At 54.9% G+C, this 20,095-nt stretch overlaps 2 protein-coding genes across 11 annotated transcripts in view; both read right to left on the bottom strand.

Annotated features, from left to right (window-relative positions):
• Positions 1–1,187: 1,187 nt before the first annotated feature.
• Positions 1,188–6,609, bottom strand: DDX41 (DEAD-box helicase 41). 2 transcript variants are annotated; one of them, XM_079916929.1, is made up of 17 exons: positions 6,441–6,609; positions 6,243–6,353; positions 5,806–5,965; positions 5,651–5,725; positions 5,462–5,522; positions 5,200–5,336; positions 4,697–4,769; positions 4,441–4,594; positions 4,227–4,363; positions 3,225–3,387; positions 2,932–3,063; positions 2,583–2,654; positions 2,382–2,478; positions 2,093–2,242; positions 1,937–2,008; positions 1,710–1,820; positions 1,188–1,530 (listed from the first exon to the last, which is right to left on the bottom strand). In XM_079916929.1, exons 1-17 carry the CDS (start codon positions 6,465–6,467, stop codon positions 1,394–1,396), a joined length of 1,869 nt encoding a protein of 622 aa, XP_079773055.1. In that variant the 5' UTR covers positions 6,468–6,609; the 3' UTR covers positions 1,188–1,393. The 2 variants fall into 2 exon arrangements, with proteins under 2 accessions (XP_079773055.1, XP_079773056.1); XM_079916930.1 differs by lacking the exons at positions 5,806–5,965; positions 6,243–6,353; positions 6,441–6,609 and having other exon boundaries at positions 5,462–5,575; positions 5,651–5,727.
• A 1,845-nt stretch (positions 6,610–8,454) lies between these two features.
• Positions 8,455–20,095, bottom strand: part of FAM193B (family with sequence similarity 193 member B) — a 32,258-nt gene continuing 20,617 nt past the window's right edge. For 6 of the 9 annotated variants that reach the window (XM_079916563.1, XM_079916562.1, XM_079916564.1 and 3 more), the window contains 5 exons: positions 19,722–19,961; positions 12,434–13,457; positions 12,208–12,283; positions 11,263–11,360; positions 8,455–9,435 (listed from right to left, as the gene is read on the bottom strand). In XM_079916563.1, coding sequence (XP_079772689.1) covers positions 11,264–11,360; positions 12,208–12,283; positions 12,434–13,457; positions 19,722–19,961 — 1,437 coding nt within the window. In that variant the 3' untranslated portion in view covers positions 8,455–9,435; position 11,263. The remainder of the gene's footprint in view (positions 9,436–11,262; positions 11,361–12,207; positions 12,284–12,433; positions 13,458–19,721; positions 19,962–20,095) is intronic. The other 3 variants (XM_079916566.1, XM_079916565.1, XR_013827557.1) reach the window with 2 other exon arrangements.

Consider the following 20,095-nt stretch of genomic DNA (forward strand, 5'->3'; position numbering starts at 1 on the left):
CACGTGAGCATGGGTGGCACGCCCCCAGCGGGTTCCCTGGAGAGCTCACAGGCTTTTTAAGCTCTGCTTCTTGCTAGAGTCCTGTTTCAGTCTTGTCTTCCTGGAGGCCAGTATGGGAGCTCTGCATATGAATCTGAATCCTGAGAACAGCCTCATTTCATTTATTCAGTGCCACCTCTGGGAAGGAATGTGTAAACAGGCTGAATACTGTTTGGTGGTCACGTGTGGGGTGTGTAGCTTCTCGGGCAGGAAATCTTTTCCAAGGGCCTCATTCACCTGGCTTTGTGCCCACTGTGGCCCAAGCAGCCCTGAGCTCTGGCAGCCTCAGACACCATGTCCTTTGCATTCTCATTGCCATTTCAGCGATGAGGAAATCAAGGCTCAGAAACATTAAGTAACTTGCCCTAGGCCACACACCAAGTGACAAACATGGCTTGAGCAACTGCTGTCCTGCTGGGATAAGCATGTGGCTTTGCACATGAAGTGCCTGGACAGAGGAGCTATCACCAATGCTTTTTCTGTCTACCCTTTGCAAGATGCTGAAATCCTGGCCCATTTGCCAGCAGTCCCGTGACCGCTGCCCACATTTATTCATGGCTGATCTGTCTGTCCCACTCACCTGTGAACTCCTCAGAGGGCAACTGCCTGGCTCATTTGTGTCCTGAGCCCAGCAGATACCTGGGCACAGAGCTGGGTCAGTGGGTGCTTGTGGCCTGAGTGGCAGTCCTGTGGCATCTGCTGCCCCCTTGGCAAACAGAGCACAGGGTTCCCTACTGGGAGCCTGTGTGGGCAAGGGGCCTGAGGCAGGAAGTCTCCTCCTAAAGGGCCTTAGGAGAAGCCCCAGGACCTTTACACAGTGACAGGAAGAGGGAGGCTGGGGCAGGGCTGGAGATTATAACAGCCAATCAGAAAGACCAGTAGACCCAACCAACCATTTCCCCTTGGTCCATCAGTGTGGTTCTTCTCTGAGTCATAAATCCAGGTAGACTAGAGGAAATACCCTAAGCCCCCAGAGGGGAACCTGGGTAGGCAGCTCCTTCCACAACTGAGTACCAGCAGGTATGGCAGTAGTGGTGGGAGATGCCAAGGCCCTACCTGAGAGGGGCTCTGGAGGTCAGAGGGTGAGGCCTGCCCAGGAAGCACAGGGCAGAGAAGGCAAAACACAGAGGCTGAGACCAAAAAGGCTGGTGTTTTAATGGCAGCTGGGATAAAGAGGAGCAAAAATAGTAATTCTGGGGGGCACAGGGAACAGGCAGCCAGGTCCAGCCTGGCCCAACCCAGGCCAGCTGGGCCGAGGATGCTGGCTTCTTGCCCACGGGGCAGGGGTGTGTGGGAGGTGGCTGGAGCCCCAGGGACGGAGGCCCCTTGGAGAGAAAGAGGGATGACAGCCAGCTCAGAAGTCCATGGAGCTGTGGGCCAGGTAGTCCTTGCGGCCGATGTTGCTAACCTGCTTCGTCTGCATAGCCTCGAGTTTGGGGCAGTCGGTGATCCGATGGCCCAGGCCCCCACAGAAGGCACAGCCACGCTCTCCTGGGGGAATGGGGTAGCGGTGGGTGGGGGAGGAGGGTCAGCACGGTGATGGGGCCAGGCTCTGTGCCCCAGACCCTGGGCCCCCATCAGACCCCCAGGCCACTGAGGGGCAGAATGGACTTGTTCCGTGGTGTTCCCGTCACGCCCCCATTGGACTAGTGTCTCCCACCCCGTGTCACCTCCAATGTCCAGCATGGACTCGTCCCCGCAGTGCAGTACTTGCAGCACGGGTGGAACCTTCTGCTTGGCCTCCAGCAGCAGGGCTTTGAGATCCATCAGCACCGACTCATCTGTGGGGGTGGCGGGGAACCATCAGATCCAGCCCTGGGCCCTGTAGCCAGGACCTGGCTGGTCATAGGTGGAGGACCCAGGGGACAGCCAAAGGTGGCCCTGGTGGCAGACTCACCACAGGCCTTGTTGATGAAGGTAGTGGCAATGCCTGTGTTTCCTGAGCGCCCAGTGCGGCCGATACGGTGCACTGCAGAGAGAGGGAACAGAGCATCTGGCCCACTGCCCAGGGGCTGGGACCTAGGCCGCAACCCCAGCCCCCCGAACAGCCCACCATAGTTCTCGATCTCCTCAGGCATGTCATAATTGATGACGTGCTGGATGGCAGGGAAGTCCAAGCCCTTGGAGGCTACGTCTGTGGCCACTAGGACATCCTTCTTGCCCTCCCGGAATGCCTCAATGGCCTTGGTTCGTTCCTCTTGGTCTGGGAAGGGTCAGGTAGGAGCTATTAGAGCGACAGCAAGAGTCTGGGGAGTAGTGGCAGGCCGGCCAGGTAGGGGAAGGGATAAGATGAGGGGCTGCTATGGCAGCGGGGTCCATGCCTATGCACGTGCCACGCTAACCTTTGCCCCCATGGATGGCCACAGCCTCAACCCCCTTGAGGAGCAGGTACTCATGGATGGCGTCCACATCTGCTTTCTTCTCTGCAAAGATGAGCACCTGTCCAGGAAAGCCAACTCCAGTCACAGGGGCTGACTCCTGGGCACCCCCGCAACCTTCCGCCAGCATGCTGCCCCTGGGCTAGCCTGGCTGGCAGCACTCACGGGCGGCGGTGTCTTCTGCAGGCACTCAAGCAGGTACACCATCTTGGCTTCCTCCTTCACATATTCCACTTCCTGCCACCACCAGGATCAGGTTAGGTGGTCCTGAGAACAGGCTCACCAGCCATGGCCCTGCCACAGAGGATGGGCCCCCAGTCCTGGCTAGGAGGTGACCAGAGAGCCTCTTGCCAAGGGCTGGGTACCATGAGAAGGCTTCCTGCTAAGGGCTGTGGCTGTGAATGAAACCCCTAGTGCCCACAAGGTGGCCCCCCACCCGGCTCCGATCAGCTAAGGGAGCCTCGCCAGATCCAGCCCTCACAGGTGAGACTGCCCATCAGGAGTGCTTGCCCACCTGGATGACATCCAGGCTGGCAGCCCCGGCACGCCCCACATTGATCGTGACAGGCTTTACCAGGGCGCTCTTGGCAAAGTTCTGAATCTTCTTAGGCATGGTGGCACTAAAGAGTAGAGTCTGTCGCTGGCCCTAAGGAAGAAGAAGGCTGGGGCTGAGGGCACGTGGGGCCTGGGGAGCCTGAGGGGCTGGGACAGTGGGTGGGCAGCACAGGGCCTTAGGGCCCTCCAGAGTTGAATGTGGTGTGTAGGGGGAAGGTGGCAGGAGCGTCCCGGCCAGGTGGGGAAGGGCACCTTGAAGTAGGAGAAGATGGTACGGATGTCACCCTCGAAACCCATGTCGATCATGCGGTCAGCCTCGTCCAGGGCCAGGTAACGACAGATATCCAGGCTGACCATCTTCTTCTGTAGCAGATCCATGAGGCGCCCAGGGGTGGCCACCATCATGTGCACACCACTGGGGACCAAGGAGGGACACTGACAGCAGGGCCACCTGCTAAGCCCTACCTAGAGGCCGGCACTCCACCTTGTTCTGCCCTCCAGCCTCTTTCCTATCTCTCCTCACCTGACGCTCCTTGTCACTGCCACCACCTTGCTCTATGGACGGCACAAGGCTCTCCTGGAGAGCGCTGCAACCTTCTCGACCACCACTCTGTTCCACTGCTCTACCCGAGCCATGTGGTCACCTCGGCCCCACACACCCTTCCCCCAGGTCACTCCTCTTGCCCCCAGGAGGACGGTCCTAAATCTTCAGATAGGGCTCAGCCTGTGCTCCCACAGCTCCCTTTGTAGACCTCAAAGGCTCACTTTCGTAGTACAATGAGCTCATCTTTTCCATGTCTGCAACCTCCCTGACTAGCAATGCCTATGAAACAGGAACTGGGTTTGGTCTGTTTGTAACCCTGGACATCTAGTGATGTCTGTTGGGAACTGCACTGTGTGGAAAGGGCACAGGTCCAGCCATGCCCCAGAGCCTCAGCCTCCTCAATGGGTCACACTGAACAACCCTGACCTTCCTGGACACCCCGGGGCCCCCACCTCTTTGCCTTCTGCCTGGAATGCTCCGGCTCTTTGACCTCCCAGATGCCCCCGTTCCATCTGCTGTGTTCCCACAGTACCTCACCACATCCCTCTGTCCCACCCCAACCAACCTCCCCATTAGACTGGGGCTCATTGAGGGCTGGGCCCATGAGAGGCCTCTGCAAGGATCTGTCGAGTGGCTAAAGCAAAGGGTCCTTTAGCTTGTCTAGGCAGCGACTTTGGGGAAGCCCTTGGGGCGGGGGTGCCTATACTCACTGTCGGATGGTCTCCATCTGCTCTTTGACAGACATGCCCCCGATGCAGAGAGCACAGCGCAGGAGTGGAGAGCTGTCCTCCTGCAGCAGGCGGCAGTAATACTCCAGGATGCCGTGGGTCTGCCGGGCCAGCTCCCGCTGCAGGTACAGGGGCAGTGGCTGGCACCAGAAGGTGGCCCCATCTGCACCCTGTCCTCCAGGCCAGGCTTTCTTACCGAGGGGCAGATAATGAGTCCATAGGGCCCTTCACGCTTAGAGAAAGGTAACCTCTTCTCTTGCTCCAGGCAGAACATGATGACCGGCAAAGTGAACACCAGTGTCTTGCCTGAACCCGTGAAGGCTATGCCTATCATGTCACGGCCAGACAGACTGGTGAGAGAAGAGAGGCCTGAGGGTCAGGTTCACTGGAATACAGGGACTACTTGTCATCTAGCAACCACTCCTCCCCAGGGCCACCAGGTTCACACTCACATGGTGGGAATTCCCTGGATCTGAATGGGTGTTGGGTGGTGGATGCCCTTCTTCTTCAGGCCTCTCAGGATGGCTACAGAAAACAACACTGGCATCATCCTTGTGTCTCATAGGTACTCCAACAAGCCCCCAAAGCCAAAAAGTTGGCACTATGTCCTTCACGTTACAAATGATGAAACTAAGACCCAGAAAGAAAAAAAGAAAGAAAAACAAACACGCAGACTTGTCCAAGGCCTCTAGGTTAAGCAGAGGCAGGATTCACACCCAGGTCTGTTTAAGGCCGTCATCACTTGCCCACCAAAGCTCCCTAATGACAGAAATTGGTAAATATGAACAGTTACAACAACTGAAAAAGGAGAATAAAGACAAATCTCTCCTTCCCAAATCCCTCATCCCCACTGACTAGACCCAGTGCTGCAGTTGCTGGGCTTGGTGAGGGCTAGGCTGCAACCTTGCAGATATTTCCCTATCAAGATGTGGTGTTGCTCCCAGCTCCCAGGCACCTGCAGGAAATTTCATTTCCTTGAAGCTCTTGATGGGTGGTGGGATACCATCTCCTTCCACCAAGATGTGGTACTTCTTCCGTACACGCTCATGCCGCTCTTCAGACATGCTCAGGACGTAACGGGGTGGTGTCCAACTGTGGGTGGGTGGCAAGAGTCAAGAGAGCCCCTGGGCACAGCTGGCTTTGGGGTGTTCCCGCCAGTCTCCACCACATACTGTCTGAAGTAAGTGTGACTGACTTTCCAGACTGGAAAGACATACCTAGTTTTGATTGGATCGTCATACGTGATTCCCTTAGCCATCTCCTTCACTGACATCAAGGCTGAGGAAACAGATGTGGCTCAGGGCTGGTTCCTGCTTCCCAGAGGCCAGGCCCTTTGAAATATAACATGCCTAGGACTGGGGGAGGAGGCTCAGTCCACCTCCTCTCTGCCCTAGCTACAGCCATACCTCGACCCTCAGCCACACTCTCCAGGATCTTCTCCTCTTCCTTCAGTTGCTTCTCTTTGGCAGACTCCTTGCGGGCTGACCAAACAAGCAGAAGATGTCAGAGAGACACAAAAGCAGTGCACCAAGCTGAGCCTCCCGCCTGCTGCCCAGCCCACCTTCAGCCTTCTCTTTGAGGTGCTGGTGCTGATCCAGGAGGCTGACGTTGGACTGAGGGCCCAACGGGATGTCGTCCTCATCTCCCCGCGCCTCGCTGCCGCTGTCCTGCTGCTCCTCTTCCGCAGCTCCCTTGCGTCTTCGCTGCAGCAGCTTCTGGAGCTGAGGTTCCACCAGCGCCCCACAGAGCCGAGCCCAACGCACAGTGGGGCATCGGGCCCAGGGGCCTGAGTCAGGATCCTGGCTTTTGGGACTGGGTTCTGTGCCCCGAGGCGCACAGCTGCCCCACCCCTCAGATCAGGTCGCCAGTTCCTCGTTTGCCTGGGGACCACGCTCCCGTGTACTTGACACTTTACTCCGCAGACCGGGGACCACCCCCCATCCCACCGCCAAACCCCCATCTCCTGCCCTCGTTCCACCCTCGAGCCGGGGCCCTCACCAGCAGTTGCCGGCGCTGTCGCAACGGCACGTACGGCACGTAGTCCTCGTCGTCCTCATCGTCTGCCTCGGAGCGGCTTCCTGTGGCAGTCGCCTCGTCGGTGCGAGCCCGCTGCAGATACACACGAGTCAGACCCGGACCCCCGCCCCCCACTTCACGATCGCTCGCCACCCGCGCGGACCCCCACCTGGCTCCCACCTTCCGCTCGGGTTCCGATTCCTCCATCCTCTGCTGCACGCATGCGCACCGCGGTAAAACCCCCGCCTCGCCTATGATGAGATCCAATCAGATGTGAAGAAACGGACGTCGGCGCCTAGCAACGACCTCTAAGTGCCGGATCGCGCAGAGGGACAAATTTTCTCCTGAGCCCCTGTCTTGCGGTGTGGCGTCTCCGCCCCCTGTGGGCGGCTACGCAGCTGTTGCCAGGGCTGAGGGCGAAAGCGTCAGGCAAGGCATTGTGGGACGCTGGAGGACTTGCAGCACGCGCTGAAGGCGCAAAGCGAATCGGGTTGAGTCGTGGGGACCGCTGATCCCGAAGACGGCGGTGTGCTGGGTCCCCAGCCTCGCCCAGGGCGTGACGTCACCCGGCACGCCCCCGCCAGCGGACACTGCGCCCTCTCGTGGCCGGGGTGCGGTGGGACCCAGCCAGCTGGGATCCCGACCCGCTCTCTATCCCGCCCCCATTAACCGGCGCGGGCCAAGGAGGGCAGGGCGGGGCTTGAAGAGAAAGTGACTCAACACACGCTGCCGCTCTGACTGGTGTTCTCATCTGTGTGAGACGCCTATGTTCAGAGTGGTGAGGGATAAACAAAATGATGACGGTGGGTTTTAACTGAGGGCCTGTGTATGTATGTAAACGATTATTTAATGTAAATGCTGTAACAGAACTCAGAGTGTGACTGGGGAACCAGAGAAGGCTTCGAGGAGACCTGCATCTGAAGTTACAAGGAAGTGTGGAATCTCAGAGCTGGGAATTCAAGAGAGGGAGAGGCTTCCTGATAGAGGGTCTAGCAGGAATGAAGTTCTGGCCATGTGCAAGTTCCCAGGGAACAAAGTGATCACGTGGCCCGTGTGGGGTTGGGTAGTCAGAGCTAAGGCTTTAAGGTAGACCCAGAGCATGCAGGGCCAAGACTGTCAGGGTGATTTCAACTTCACTGGGAACTTTTAAAGACGAGTGATGGGTCAGTGCTGTTTTCTTCCTTCATATATTAAACATGAGTATGTGCTGGGCATTGTGCGTAGTGTCGAAGCAGATAAAAGATGAACAAGACACAAACCTGGCTTGTGAGGACCTTACAGATTAGGTGAGGAGACAAACACAGATAACTGGTTTTGAGATTAAGAAATCTCTAAGACACAAAAGGTACCACTTTTGGAATTAGCATAAACGCAGGGCAAACTTGATTCTCACAGTAAAAGTGGCTTCTCAGTTGAAAGAAAGGGATGTGAAAGTTACGGTGGAATTCATGAACAAAGTGTTAACTGGGAAGAGGGAAACAAGTGAGCAAAAGTCAGAAGCCCCAAGGGTGCCAGGCCTAGCTGGAGACTGAGGTCATCAGGTGTGGAGAGAGTGTGCCAGAGGCAGGGGCCGGGCTTAGAGGGCCCTCAATGCCATTCTCAAAAGTCTTCTTTCTCTGTATGTAAAGTGGCTGCTTGATCAGACCTGCAACTTTGAAATGATGAAGCAGAATTTTAGATAGTTGTGAGAATTCAATTGCAAGGCAGGAGCCTAGTGTAAGAGCTGAAGGGAGAGAGGAGCACAGGTAATAAATACACAGAGAAAAGTTTCACAGAAGTGTCCACACTTCCTTGGGGATTGGCCAAGGGACCAGGAACTGTGAGCCCATGGTTAATGCTGTTTTACCTCTTTGGAAAAGGAAGCGCTTGTATTGGGGCGGGGCGGGGGGGGGAGAGAGAGAGACAGACAGACAGAGAGACAGAGACAGAGAGAGAGAGAGAGAGAGAGAGAGAGGGAGAGAGAGAGAGAATATATGTGTCCAACCTTGGAGGAGGGAGGGACTGGTTTCCGATTCTGCTCCCAACACTCCACAAAGGGCTCTTAGTGACTGCGTCGCCACTACCACTGTCGCTCCACACATTGAGCTCAGGCTAAGAGTTGGTTATAGTAGGAAAATGGAGAGGATTCGGGACAAAAGTGTGTGTGAGGCATTTCTAGCAAACTATTATATTAAAATCTGAATTCACTAACCAGATCCACGGTGGGGAGGGGGGGATGAGATAGTTCATTACTCTCCTAACTCTCAACTACTTAGGCTGCACGTCCATTCCCATTGTAAAGTCAAATCCAATTTATAAAAACTCCATTTACCACCAACTTCCCCTGACAACTCCAATCGTCCAGGCTATAGATGCACAGTTCACAAAGTCCTCAAGGCTTCCCCTGATACCTTCTCAAATCAGCTGCACAGAGATCAAGTTGCACCCCTCCAACTCATCCATCTTGAAGGGAGGGAAACTAAGACAGTGTGGGGAAGGGGTTGCTCAGGGTTTCCATACCAGAGTCCTCCCAATGGGTGAAATGGCACAGATGCTGCTGGCATACAGGCCTATGCTCTAATCCTAGTTGGTCAAACTGAACTCAGTAGAGTCACCTTCTTGTCTGAGCTTTAATTTCCACATCTGTAAAATGGAATAACAGTCCCACTTAGCATTGCTTCGAGAATTAAGCAGAAACGATGCCAACCTGTTGACAGGTAGCACATGCTCAAGAAGGTTAATGACTAAGAAGGACTCCAATGCTTCTGAGTACATCCTTCACCCTCACTCCCCACCCAGACAAGCGAACCACCAACATACCAACTCTGTGTCCAAATGTTGCTTTATCTTTCGGCAGGAAAGATCTTCACAGTATCAAAAAGAATTGAAAAAACAAGTAAAACAAAATACCAAACACAAAGAAAGCAGTGTTGGGCCAGCAGTACCATCAGCCCCCAAACCCAAAGGCCAGCCCAGCCCCCGGGCTCTGAATGTGGAGGCTGCGTAGCACCAGGAAGCGGTTCTGCAGAGGTCCTGAGGGGCCCCAGCACACACGGCATCAATTCAGCTTTTGGTTGGTCCGGGATGGCAGGGAGGGTCTTGGGCAGGTGGGTGGCGATGTGAAGGAAAAAGGTGTAGACCTTCAGCTGGCAGTCAGGGTCTCAGGACACCCTGAAGAAGCTTGATCTGGCAGGGGCTGAGAAAACAGAAGAGCATGGCCACACGGTGAGCAATGGCTCCCACCCTAGCCTCCTCATGCTGGCTCTGAGTCTCCACAGGTGCCCATGGAGGCAGGAACAGCTGCCTACTATTTTTGTCCCCTGGGCTGAAAACACTGAACAGACGATCACCTCCAGCAGGGGATGAAGGTTAAGTCACAGTTGGGGGACAGAGCCCCGGCCCCAGTGAACATCATCCTAAATCTCAAGGAAAGTGGACAACACTCGAGGAGCCCACAATGCTCTGCTGTAGGCCAGGGTGGAATAAGAGGCCAGCCTCTGGCATTGCGCTCCTGTTGACAGTGAAGAGGCCACCTATGCACTCAGGCTCCTGCCTCAGGCTCCAGGTACATGGCCCGGGCTGGGTCCCGAGTCTGTGCCAGCACTGCTTTCTTAACGCACTTGGGGCTCACAATCACGCTATGAGGAGGGTGGAGAAGGTCAGAGGAGAGCATTCACTGGAGGGGAGCATCCCCTGTCTTGAGAAAGAGATCAGCCAAGAGGGAGTGGGAGAAAATTATGGCTGGATGAGGTTTCCTAGATGACAGGGGCATTGGGCTGTAGGAGGAGGTGTGACCCGTTTTCTCTCATGAAGGGCAACAGATGAAGGTGCCTGGGGTCCTTGTAGCTCCTGGTTCTTGTAGAAGTGGTGAAGAAAGGCAGGAGGGCAACCCAGCCCTAGCAGAAGCTCCTGGGGGCATGGATGTATCAGTCTGGCAAAGGATCAGGAAGCCCAGGCCCACAGAGCAGAGGGGATGAGGTGAGTCTGAGGACAGTCCTGACTCTGGGGTAGTACAAAGGTGCCATAGGGAGCCCAGCCCTGAAGGCTGCCCCTGGGAAGCTGAGGTCAGTGTCAAGGGTGGGGGGATCCTCACCCAAAACGGGACTCGGGGACTCAGCCCAGGGTCCAGAAGTCTGTTTCCCTGGCACTGGAAAGAGGAGGAAGAGGACAGGTGAGGACATCCTCCTGGGGGGTTACTGAGCTCAGCCCACTTGCCCCAGCTTCCTGTTGCCTTGAAGGCAGCTGTGTGGTTGCCAGCCAGAAAAGGCCTGACCCCAGGGACGCATCTTAGGGTGAACTATGGCACTGCATAGCCATTAAGCCCCAAGCCCAGGACCAAGGCCTGCCAGACAGCCATCTCTTTTGCCCTTGGTTCCCAGCCCACCACTGCCTTCTCAGTTTTCAGCCTGGAACATCATCTGATATGTCAATATTTCAGACAAAAGGACCCTTGCAGGTGACTGGGAGAGGAGGCCAGAGCCCAGGTTGGGGCCAAGCTCTTCTTCCAGGAGGCGGTTTCACTACCAATTTCCTCGTGGAATCTGTCCTGTTTGGGGAAGAGGGCCCACCTATTCCTCTATGCCTAAATGACTTCCAAGGCCTTGGTCTAGCGTCGCTGCCCTGTCACTGTTCCCTTGGGGCTGTGTCCTTTTCGCATGGCTTCAACTCGGAAGCACCTTGGTAGCCTGCGTGGAGAAGCCAGGCCAGGCAAACGAGATTCAACCCTCAGGCTGATAATGTCAGGCATGGGGGCAGCCCTCTGAGGCCCATGGCCTCCTGGACACTTTGGGAGGCAGCTGGTGAGGGAAGTAGAGGCCTGGCAGTGATACCCCAGGAGATGGCAGGGCTGGAAGGGCCCTTCAGGAACACAAGCAGGAGGGCTCTCAGGAGAAGAGATGTGGCCAGCCGAGCACCTAGTCCAACTCTCTATGCCCCAGAGCATGAAATGGCCTGGCAGGGGCACAAAAGGTGGCACAGCATGGGAAGAGAGGGTGCATGCAACACTTGAAGGGGGTCTCTATACCTCACTGAGCTGTGCTGGGAGTGGTTTTCTTGAGGCTGAAGTTGGTCCAGTTCACGGCAACTTTCTGACGCGTTTGCTTTGCAGAATCCAAACAGAACCTGTTAGGTTCGGGAGATGCCAGAGAAGCACAATCAGAGGTTCCCTCCTCTCTCCATTGGACCCTCTTCTAGACCTGTGTGTCATGGTCACTAAAGAAACCAGGTCAGCTCTGCACAACCCCTCTGGCTCCCAGGTGTTGGGGTCTAGCAGTATGGGGCTTCCTGGATGAGATGCCCACAGGCCCAGGGGACAATGTGTAAAGAGAGTGACAATGCCTTAGGATACAGCCTCCCTCCTCACCCTGTATTTTACTCTAGCTATACTGAGATGCCTTCTGTTCCTTCAAGGATGATGTGTTTCTTCTGCCCTCAAACTCTTTTCATTTTACTTGGCCCACTCATTCCTATTCCTCAGGTTTCAGCCTGGTTACCACCTTTTTTGGGAGGGCTGCCCTGGCCACCCCACCTCTCAGCTTGGCCATTCCTAGGCCCTAGCCCCATGCCCTTACTCCTCGGACAGCACTTATCACTGGATTGTATGTTTATGGCTCTCTCTCCCCACCTAGATGGACTGTGTTTGATTTGCCTCTGCCCCTCAAACTCATCCCCGGCAGAGCAGAGGAAGTGCAGGTGAATAAAACTGGAGAAAGCCCTTGTTCTTGGGGTCTGACATGCCTCCTGTTCCCTGACCCTTGCACCTTCCCAGATGACCTGTCCTGCCAAATCATCCTGGCTACCTGTGTCCCAGCAGATAGGCTGGTGGGAGAGAGCCAGGAGGGGCTGGACAAGTTCTCCCTCCAAGGGCACATGGCTGAGGGTGAGGCCTTTCCGAGGCTTGAGTGTGTATGTGTGTCGGGGGGGCCCTGGAGTCCACCGTGAGCGGGAAAGCAGGCAGCCTCATACCTACCTCTTGAAATACTCCACCTCCCGGTCAGTCTCATCCATCTCCACCCCATCCATGTCCTTGGGCAGGAACACATCGTCTAGGAAGACACAGCCAGGAGGGCTCAGTGCTCACAGCCAGGCGTCTGGGTCATGCTTTTGGGGCAATGCTGCTCACATGTGAGGACTGCCCTCCACCCCATGGCCTGGCTGGGTGGGGGGGTCAGCCACTCAGTTCCTGGTGCACTCACCCAAGGAGGAGGCTGACTTCTCCTGCTTGTTGCGGCTCCGGCGGCTGCGGGCCTTGCCCTGTGGCAAGCTCTGTGGCCTTGCTGGGCCTGGGGGCTGCACAGACTCCTGCTCCAGAGGCTGTGCCTTGGCTTCACCTGGCCAGTTTTGCCAGGAGCTGCCCTTCTCCTTGTCAGCTTTGGGGCTGCTAGCCCAGCCTGGTCCTGGTCGGGTCCCCTGGCTCCCTTCTCCAGCCTCGGCACAGCTGTCCACTCTGGGAGGCTCTGGGGCCTTGCTTGGCTGCTTGGGGCTGGGGGTCTGGCCCTTGGCACTGGGAGTCTCAAGGCAGGCTGGGGACTGGGGAGCTGGGCTCACCTTGCTCTTCTTGGCCTGACTACCCTGTCTCTTGCCCTTCCGTGGCTTGCCACCTGAGGCCACAGGCTCAGGCAGCTCCTGCTTGCAACCAGGGACCTCCTTTACACTTAGCTCCTCAGAGCTAGGGTTACCTGGCTTGGGTGTCTTGACCCAGATCACCCGGGACAGGTTGGGCACGGTGTTGAGTCTCCTCACTAGCCCATTCTCAGGGATGATACCAGGAGGGGGGCCCCTCACCTCTGTCCATGGTGGGTGGAGACTTCTCATTTCTGCCCATGGTGGGGCTGGCTCGCCTGGAGCATGTAACATATGGTTCTGAGGGGAGCCCAAAGTCAAAGGGGACAGGTCAAGGTTAACGTCAGGCCGTTGCTCTGAGGAGCCATTGAGGTTTGAGGGGGCTAGACTCTGAGGCTCTGGCTCAGCAGCCCCCTCTTTAGTGAAGCCATTGCTGTTCATGCTGAGCTCACACACACTGAAGCTGGCGCAGATGGAGTCCTTGACAGTGTTCTTGATCTCCTGTAGACGGCTGCTCAGAAAGCTGTTGACCCGATCCAGCTCCTGATCGGGCCACTCCAAGAGCCTCTCCCTGGTAGGCCTCAGCTCCCGGCTTCCAGAAACACTACGATTTGCCTGCTTTAGAGCTTCTGCTGCCAACTGGGCCTTCTCCTTTTCCTGCCAATACAAGAGGCAGTTTCCGCAGGGCCTTGGCAGCTGCCAGGCACAATGCGACACCTGACATGTCTGCCTCTGGCCCAGCTTTGCCACTAACTGGCTAGAGGCAGGGCCTGGCAATCCTGGCCTGCTCACCCTGCAGTAATGAGGATGAAATGCAATCAGATAGGTACATATCCTGGGGATGGAGGCAGTTATACCCACAGAGGATAGGGTTTTTACATCTTGTTCATCCAGGGCCCCAGTAGCAGTTCTAGGGCCTAAAAAAGCTAAGGCGGCTAGGACTCAAAAGGGATAGGATCTGCCTCCCAGGCATAAGCTTAAACAACTCACTCACTTGCTGAGTCTCAGTGGACTCATCTGCAAAATGGGGACAATAATTCTGGAGTGAAGACCAACGTGGGGATGCATTAAGGAAGATGGCTGCTACAGAGGCATTCTCTCCAATTCTGCAGGTGGTAGGGGAAAAAAAGCCATGACATCAGGTAGGTCTTTCAAGAAGAAAGATGTGGGGTTGTGAGACTACCATGGTAGATCAGACTGCTCTGGGTGGCTGGGAATGTGTGTGCCCTCCTGATGGCGCATAAGGGAGGCTATTGGAGAGGGCCAAGTTCCCACAGGAAGGCCACTCAGTGCTTAGTTGGCCTCGGGCAATCAAGGCCATGCCTAAAGCATGCCCAGTGGCATACAACAGACAGCTACATGTGGCCCCTACAGCAAGATGTAAAAGCAGCCCCTTTGCCCAGGTGAGGACCAGGAGGCTGAGGAAGGCTGGACCCTGCCATTCAGCATTGACAGAGTCAGATCTGGAGAGCGAAAACATGTCTGTGGGCTCTGAGTCAGCTCACCCCTCTGCCTAACCTCAAGGCACCAGCAGGCTAAGGAGGCCTTTAGAGGGAGATGGGAGACAGTTGTCAAAAGCCAACGGGGGGCTTCCCTGGTGGCGCAGTGGTTGAGAGTCCACCTGCCGATGCAGGGGACACGGGTTCGTGTCCCGGTCCGGGAAGATCCCACTTGCCGCGGAGCGGCTGGGCCTGTGAGCCATGGCCACTGAGCCTGCGCGTCCGGAGCCTGTGCTCCGCAACGGGAGAGGCCACAACAGTGAGAGGCCTGCGTACCGCAAAAAAAAAAAAAAAAAAAGCCAACGGGGACAAAGTGGTAGTCATGTGCTAGGAGCCAGATGATTTCACCATTTCACCTATTTCAGGCTGATTTGGGAATGGAGAGGGAGAAACAGGATGAGTGAAGTGAGAAAAGAGGTCTTGCGACCACCTCAATGTCAACTTAACAGGTGACCCTGTGCCCCAGGGTTATTTATTCTCTTAAAATACTAGCTCCACAACTGTGGGACCTTGGACAAATCACTTATTCTCCCTGAACCTTAAAATCTCCATTTGCAAATTTGGGAGAAAAACTGCCAACCTATATACGTCAGAGGGTCATTATGAGGACACCTGAGTGGGTGTGTGCCCCTTTCCCTGGGCACTAATAAGGCTGTGCCTTGGCAATGTGGTACTCAGGTGAGGAAGAGAAACAGTCTAGAGCAGCTGTGTGCCGTGGAGTTCAATGCTACAGAGCTCTGAGGCCATGGGGATGGACAAAGGACTGGAAGGCCCTTCACACTGCTCCTCCTCTGCACCAGAACAGCTTTGCTTTTATTTGTTAGGAATTGAGGTTCCATGGAAGATTTCAATTGCAGAAAAGAGTTTTGCTGCTCTACAAAAGACTGAAAACTACTGGTGTAGAGGGAGTGACGTGGAATCATGTATAATTTGGTAGTGAGAGAAGGAGAAAGCACAGAACCACGCATTTTCTGCTATGTACCATGAGCCTGGTACTTCCCCATGTTGTCTCACTTAATCCTCACAACTGCCCTTGCTGTGTCGTTATCCTCAATTTACAGATGAGGAAACTCATCTTTGGAAAGAATAAGGAACTGGCCCTAGATTACATGCTAATTAAGAGGCAGAGTTGGGAAAGCACACCCAGGGGTGATCTTCAGAAGTTCTTATGTTTTTCAATATCCTTTGACAATCATTTTTTGACTTGTGATTCTATGAGGCACTGGGAATTCAGCCATGCGTGAGACAGTCTCTGCTCACTGACTTGAATCTGCCAGGGGAGACGGACATGCAAACAGGCTGTTTAATTCTGAGTGCCAGTGACAAGAGGTACAGGGAAAAAAGCACAGAGTGCTCTGGGAACCCAGACTGGGCCATCAGGAGGTGGTTGCCAGAGAAGGCAGGATCTCACTGAGCACTGAAGGGTGAACAGGATTATCCTGGGAAGTGTGAGACAAGCACTTTCTAGACAAAAGGAAATAGAAAGGCTGGGAAATGGGAACAGGCGAAATATTTAGGGAATGCAAACATTCAGAGGGACAGCTGGAGCACAGATTTCTTCTGGTGGGGGGGAGTGGGCAGGAAGGCAATAGGGGCAGACTGAGAGATGAAGCTGGAAAGCTAAGCAGGGGCTGGATCCTCAAGAGCCCTGCAGGCCATGCTTGAGCCTGGATTTGACCCTAAGGGCAATGTTCAGCCACGGAAGGCTTTTTAAGCAGTGGCAGTAGGGTGTGAGCTACTTGGGAGGTAGCACAGCCAGGACTTTTGGTTACGGGGCGGGGAGAGAGAATGAGATGAGTCATGAAATCAACATCAACAACCACTACTGCTGCTGCAGCAGCTACACTGACCAAGCGTTCACTCTGCCCAACCTTTCTGTGCATCACTCCATTTTATTCTTGCAAAAGCCTTGAATTAGGTTCTACGGTTATTCTCATTTTATGGAGGAAGAAACTGAGGCTTAGAAGTTAAGTGATTTGCCCAAGGTCATACAGCAAACATGGCAGAGCCAGGTTTCAAACTGGGGTCCAATTCCAAGGCCCACTGCTCTCCATCACCATGATGTAGTCCTCCCAGATGGCACCTGGGGTTCTGGTTCAGGCAACTGGGTGGATGGTAGTGCCGTTAACTAGACAGACAACGGAGAAGGAAAAGCGGGCTCTTTGGACAAAGATGACAAGCTCAGTTTGGTATATGCTGAGTTTGGGTGCCTGCAGGACATGTGTGAGGAGGTGCCCAGCAGCAGGAGATGTCACCATGAAGCACAGGGAGGAAATAGGTGGACATAATGACCTGGGAGGCAACACTATCTAGATGGCTCTTTCCCAGGGACCTGTCCTCAAGGGGGAGGGCCAGGCAGAGGAAGAGGCGCTCACAAAGGAGGCAGGACAGAGGGCAGAGAAGAAGAGAGAAATGTGGAGAATGTGGCCTCCCCATTGCCCTTTCCCCACCCCCACTTGGCTGAAGTTGGAGGAGCCAAAGAAAACAGTGTTTGAAAAGGAGAACAAAGTGTGAGATGTTGCCTAGTGGAAAAGAAGATGGAACAGGAGAGAATGATTTGGCAACAAAGAACTCATTGGTGGCTCTGTGGAGCAGTGGAGGTGGAAGACAATTTGCAGTGAGCTGACAATTGCAGAGTAAATGCAGATGACGTTTTTCTGTGAAGAGGAAAGAGACTGGGGTAGTGTGAGGTTGTATGCTCAAAGGACAGTCTTCTTTCAAAAAAGAGAGTACTGGGCACAGTGAACTGCTGACGGGAAACAGCCCAGAGAGGCTGGAGCCACACAGCAGGAAGCCGGTGTTAGACTGAGGAGGAGGAAGGACTGCACAGGCCTTAGGTAGGAAAAGGGCTAACTCTTCCCTCATGACAAGGAAGTCTGCAGGTGGGGTGGTAAGACATTGAAAGAGTGCCTGTCCACTTGGCTTTTAATCCTTGTTGAAACAGTAAGTAAGGTTATCTGCCAAAAAATAAGGTGGGGGTGGGGAGAGCCTGGCAGTTGGAGCAGAATGGAGGTCTGACAAAGGGACTGGGGAGAATGGAAGTGACGAGGAGCCAGAAGACTAGAGAGCAGCAAAGTGGGGGCTCAGGCACTCGGGAGACCACTCGGCCTGGGTGCCACAGATAGATTCAATCCAGTGCCTTCCTCAAGGTGTAGAAGGGGAGAGGCAGGCTGGGGTCGAACCCAGGACTGGTTTTTCTGAGCGGGTGTAAAGGAAGGGCAACGGCGCAAGGAACTAAGAGGACTGGTAGGAGAGTGAATGAATGATGGTCAAGGTAAGGGAAGGACAGGTGACAGTCTTCAGTGGATGAAGAGGAGTGGTGGTGGGAGGTTGCAGATGACACAGCCAGGGGTTGGTTTCAAAGGAGCAAGGGTTAGGACATGAGAGAGAGAGAGAGTCATGGTCCAGAAATTGTATGAGGGAGCAAAAAAATACCCAGCTTTACCTGTCTCCCCAGGTGGGTAGTGGGTGGATGGTTCTTGGTGGAAGCTGTGTTTTTGATGGACTGTAGTTAAGTCTGGGAGGTGGAGGAGGGGTACTGGGGAGGAGGTTGATGTATAAACAGATAATGACCATGATCGCTAGTTATAGGATATCAGAACTACCCGCTTCTGTGTTTGTGTTGTATCTTGGCCTCTAGACTGGGCAGGGCAGACAGTAGCTGTGCAGGAAGTTTCTGAACGAGTAGAGAATGATAAAAGGCAGACTAGAGAGACGTGCGAGGTGCAGCCGTAGCACAGCGGAAGATATTACCTGAGGAAGACTGCAAAGAAGGAAACACGTGAATTGGGCTTGGGAGGAGGTTTTCAGAAGGAAAACGAGGGGGCAGACATGAAGGAGAAAGGATATCCAGGCATAGCGATTTATGAAAAGCACACCAGGCCTGGGAACTGTGAAGCGTACTTGCTGGGACCTAACTAGGAACCACTGCCTTGGGAGGCCAGGAAAGGCCAAAGAGACCACTGTTGCCCACTGCACACTTCTGGCCAGGCAATGCTGGCCAGGAGACAGAAAATGCTGACCATTTTCTGAAGGCAGTGGTGGGACCCTTTGGCTTACTACTTCAGGCTGCAGAGAAGGGGTCCTGGTTTGTCCTTTGGTTTGGAAAAAGATGGAGAATCATTGCTGCTTTCCAGAGCACCAGGGCTGTTTGACCACCCAGGACCTGGAGCTAGCTAGTTGTCAAACCCATTCTCTTCGGCTGAGCTCCTGAGTGTGGCACTGTGCAGACAAAGCTGAGGGCAGGCAGGCCAAGAGGTGATGGGGTGGCAGGGGTTGAGCCATCAAACTGTGGTGCTTGCCTGGCAGCAGGGTTGCCCAGGAATAGCTCCCCTGGTTCTATCCTCAGCCTTCTGGGAGGAGCTCACTCAGCCCTCAGGCTGGGTCATTCCCATAGCTTCAATTACATCCCCATGCCAGCAACTCCCAGACCCACACCTCCATCTCCGCTTGGACGTCTCATGAGAATCTCTGAGTCACCGTGTCCCAACTGAATTCCCAGTCTTCTGCCAATTCCACCCTTGCTCATTAAAGGTACGCCATCCTGACAGTCACCCTAGCAAACACCTGGAAGATAATCCCAAACTCCATCATCTCCTTGTCCTGCAATCAGATCACCTGCCTCCTCTGAAAAACCCATCTCTCTTGCTCCAGGCCCATTATCAATCATTCCTCTCCTGGTTCTTGGTTCTCCAGCCTGGAGTATTACCCCTCCAGGCTACCTTCCATACTGTCACACCGTAATCTTGGGATGCAGATCTGGCGAGTGCATTCTGTGATTAAAGCCCTCCAGCGACCACCCCACCCCCCTGCAGCTGCAGGATCAAGTCAAAGCCCAAGAGGCCCTTCCCTCACCTCCACTATCTCTCCTACCTCTCTTGGGTTTGAGCTCTGGCTTCACAAAGGTGCTGTGGACGTGCTATTCCTGCTGCCAGGAGGGCCCTCCTGATGAATCCGTACTCACCCCCTACAACTCAGCTCCCAAGGCAGCCTCGTTGTACAGCCATTTCCAGCACGCCCAGGCAGGACGGGGGGCTTCCCTCATCCCAGCACTTGTCACACACTAACGTGCTTGTCCAGTTTTGTGTCAGTCTCTCCACTGGACTGAGTTTCTCCAGGGTGAGAACTTAACTGCATCATATTTTAGCGCCCAGTATTTGCAGAAGTGTTTGCTGAATGAATACCTGACTGAAGCAAGTCCTGGGGCTTTGAGGAATCCAGCAAGCGGCTTCTGACGCTATGACTTGTTTTTCCTCCAATCACTGGCCCCCAGGCTCCCTCACCCTGATGCCTCCCAAACTTATTCAGACCTTCCCAGAGCAGAGAGCCGCCAGCACCATTCATGCCCCAAAAGTTCTGGGGGTTGGGGCGAGGGATTCCTCGGGGAGAAGAGGTGGTAGAGCTGGGCTCCCGCCACACCCACCTTCTTTTTCAGTTTGTGCCGGGCCCGCTTGGCGGCCCTGGCGCTGTTGGGGACTTTGGGCTCCGTGCTGTTGATGAATTCCAGCAGCTCATCCACATCTCGGTGGTCCACGGCAGGCTCCCCAGGGATCCCGCCCAGGGCGCCCCCCTTCATGGGCAGCTCCTCTTTCCGCCTGGTCAGCCTTGAGCGGAGCTTCTCTCGGATCTCGGTATAATTCCGACTCGTCGGGGCAGCGGGTGGCTGGGGGAGGGGGAGGTGCTGACGTTACACCCTGGGCCTGTGAAGCCCGTAGCACTCCCACCCGCCGGCACCAAACGTGGTGAGAAGCGAGACAACTGTTCTTTCTACCACAGCCACTAAGGCCAAATGGCTTC

Source organism: Stenella coeruleoalba, assembly GCF_951394435.1.
Source record: "Stenella coeruleoalba genome assembly, chromosome: 3".
NCBI classification, from domain to species: domain Eukaryota; kingdom Metazoa; phylum Chordata; class Mammalia; order Artiodactyla; family Delphinidae; genus Stenella; species Stenella coeruleoalba.